This window comes from Solanum verrucosum, unplaced genomic scaffold (genome assembly GCF_900185275.1).
Source record: "Solanum verrucosum unplaced genomic scaffold, falcon-dt-bn FXZP01000208.1, whole genome shotgun sequence".
Taxonomy (NCBI): domain Eukaryota; kingdom Viridiplantae; phylum Streptophyta; class Magnoliopsida; order Solanales; family Solanaceae; genus Solanum; species Solanum verrucosum.
Window position 1 is genome coordinate 2651742 of NW_026020329.1, and position 789 is coordinate 2652530.

Below are 789 nucleotides of genomic sequence, written 5' to 3' on the forward strand. Positions count from 1 at the left end.
GGCAATGAAGCTTGATGATGCATTATGGGCATACAAGACCCCTTATCACCAATAGGGACTTCTCTCTATCACTTGGTGTTTGGTAAAACATTTCACCTTTTAGTTGAATTAGAACATCAAGCTTACTGGGCAATGAAGAAGTTGAACCTGAACCCGAAACTAGCAGGGAGAAGATGGATGGGTCAACTACATGAATTGGAAGAATTCAAACTCCATGCCTATGAAAATGCTAAGCTCTATAAGGAGAAGACTAAACGATGGCATGATAAGCATATTGTGCCTCGACTTTTTGAACCGGGGCAAAATGTATTATTGTTTTACTCTAAATTGAGGTTGTTTCCAGGTAAGTTAAACTCAAAATGGAGCGGACCATTTGAGGTAGTGCGCATGACCGACCACGTCGCTGTAGATTTATGGAATGAAGGTAAGCAATCTACGTTTATCGTGAATGGACATAGGGTGAAGCATTATTTCAGACAAGAGGTGGTTCGAGAAGAAGAAAGTTTGGAGTTGAGCAATGAATGAGGGGGAGCTGAGTCGTGCCGCGACGTTAAATCAGGTGCTACTCGGGAGGTTGAAACAACCCCAAAAATGCCCGAAAATGTGCTTCAGAAACACTTATAATTGTAATTTCCATATATCTCAAAATCCGTGCATGATTTCGGAAATTCGACTTCATATTCTTATTCAGGGGGTCAAATTGAGTGGTAAATGGGTCTAACCCGAATTTTAGAACAACCGTATCAAATTTCAAAAATCGCAAAAAATGCGATTTTCAGGGTCAACTTT

General features: G+C 40.4%; 1 protein-coding gene across 1 annotated transcript; it reads left to right on the plus strand.

Annotated features, from left to right (window-relative positions):
* Nucleotides 1-132: 132 nt before the first annotated feature.
* LOC125836055 (uncharacterized) lies at nucleotides 133-525 on the plus strand. The gene has a single exon (XM_049515141.1). It carries the CDS (start codon nucleotides 133-135, stop codon nucleotides 523-525), a length of 393 nt encoding a protein of 130 aa, XP_049371098.1.
* Nucleotides 526-789: the final 264 nt, after the last annotated feature.

Coding starts and splice junctions, on each gene's coding strand:
- LOC125836055 (XM_049515141.1), top strand. CDS start 133: ATGAAGAAGTTGAACCTGAACCCGAAACTAGCAGGGAGAAGATGGATG.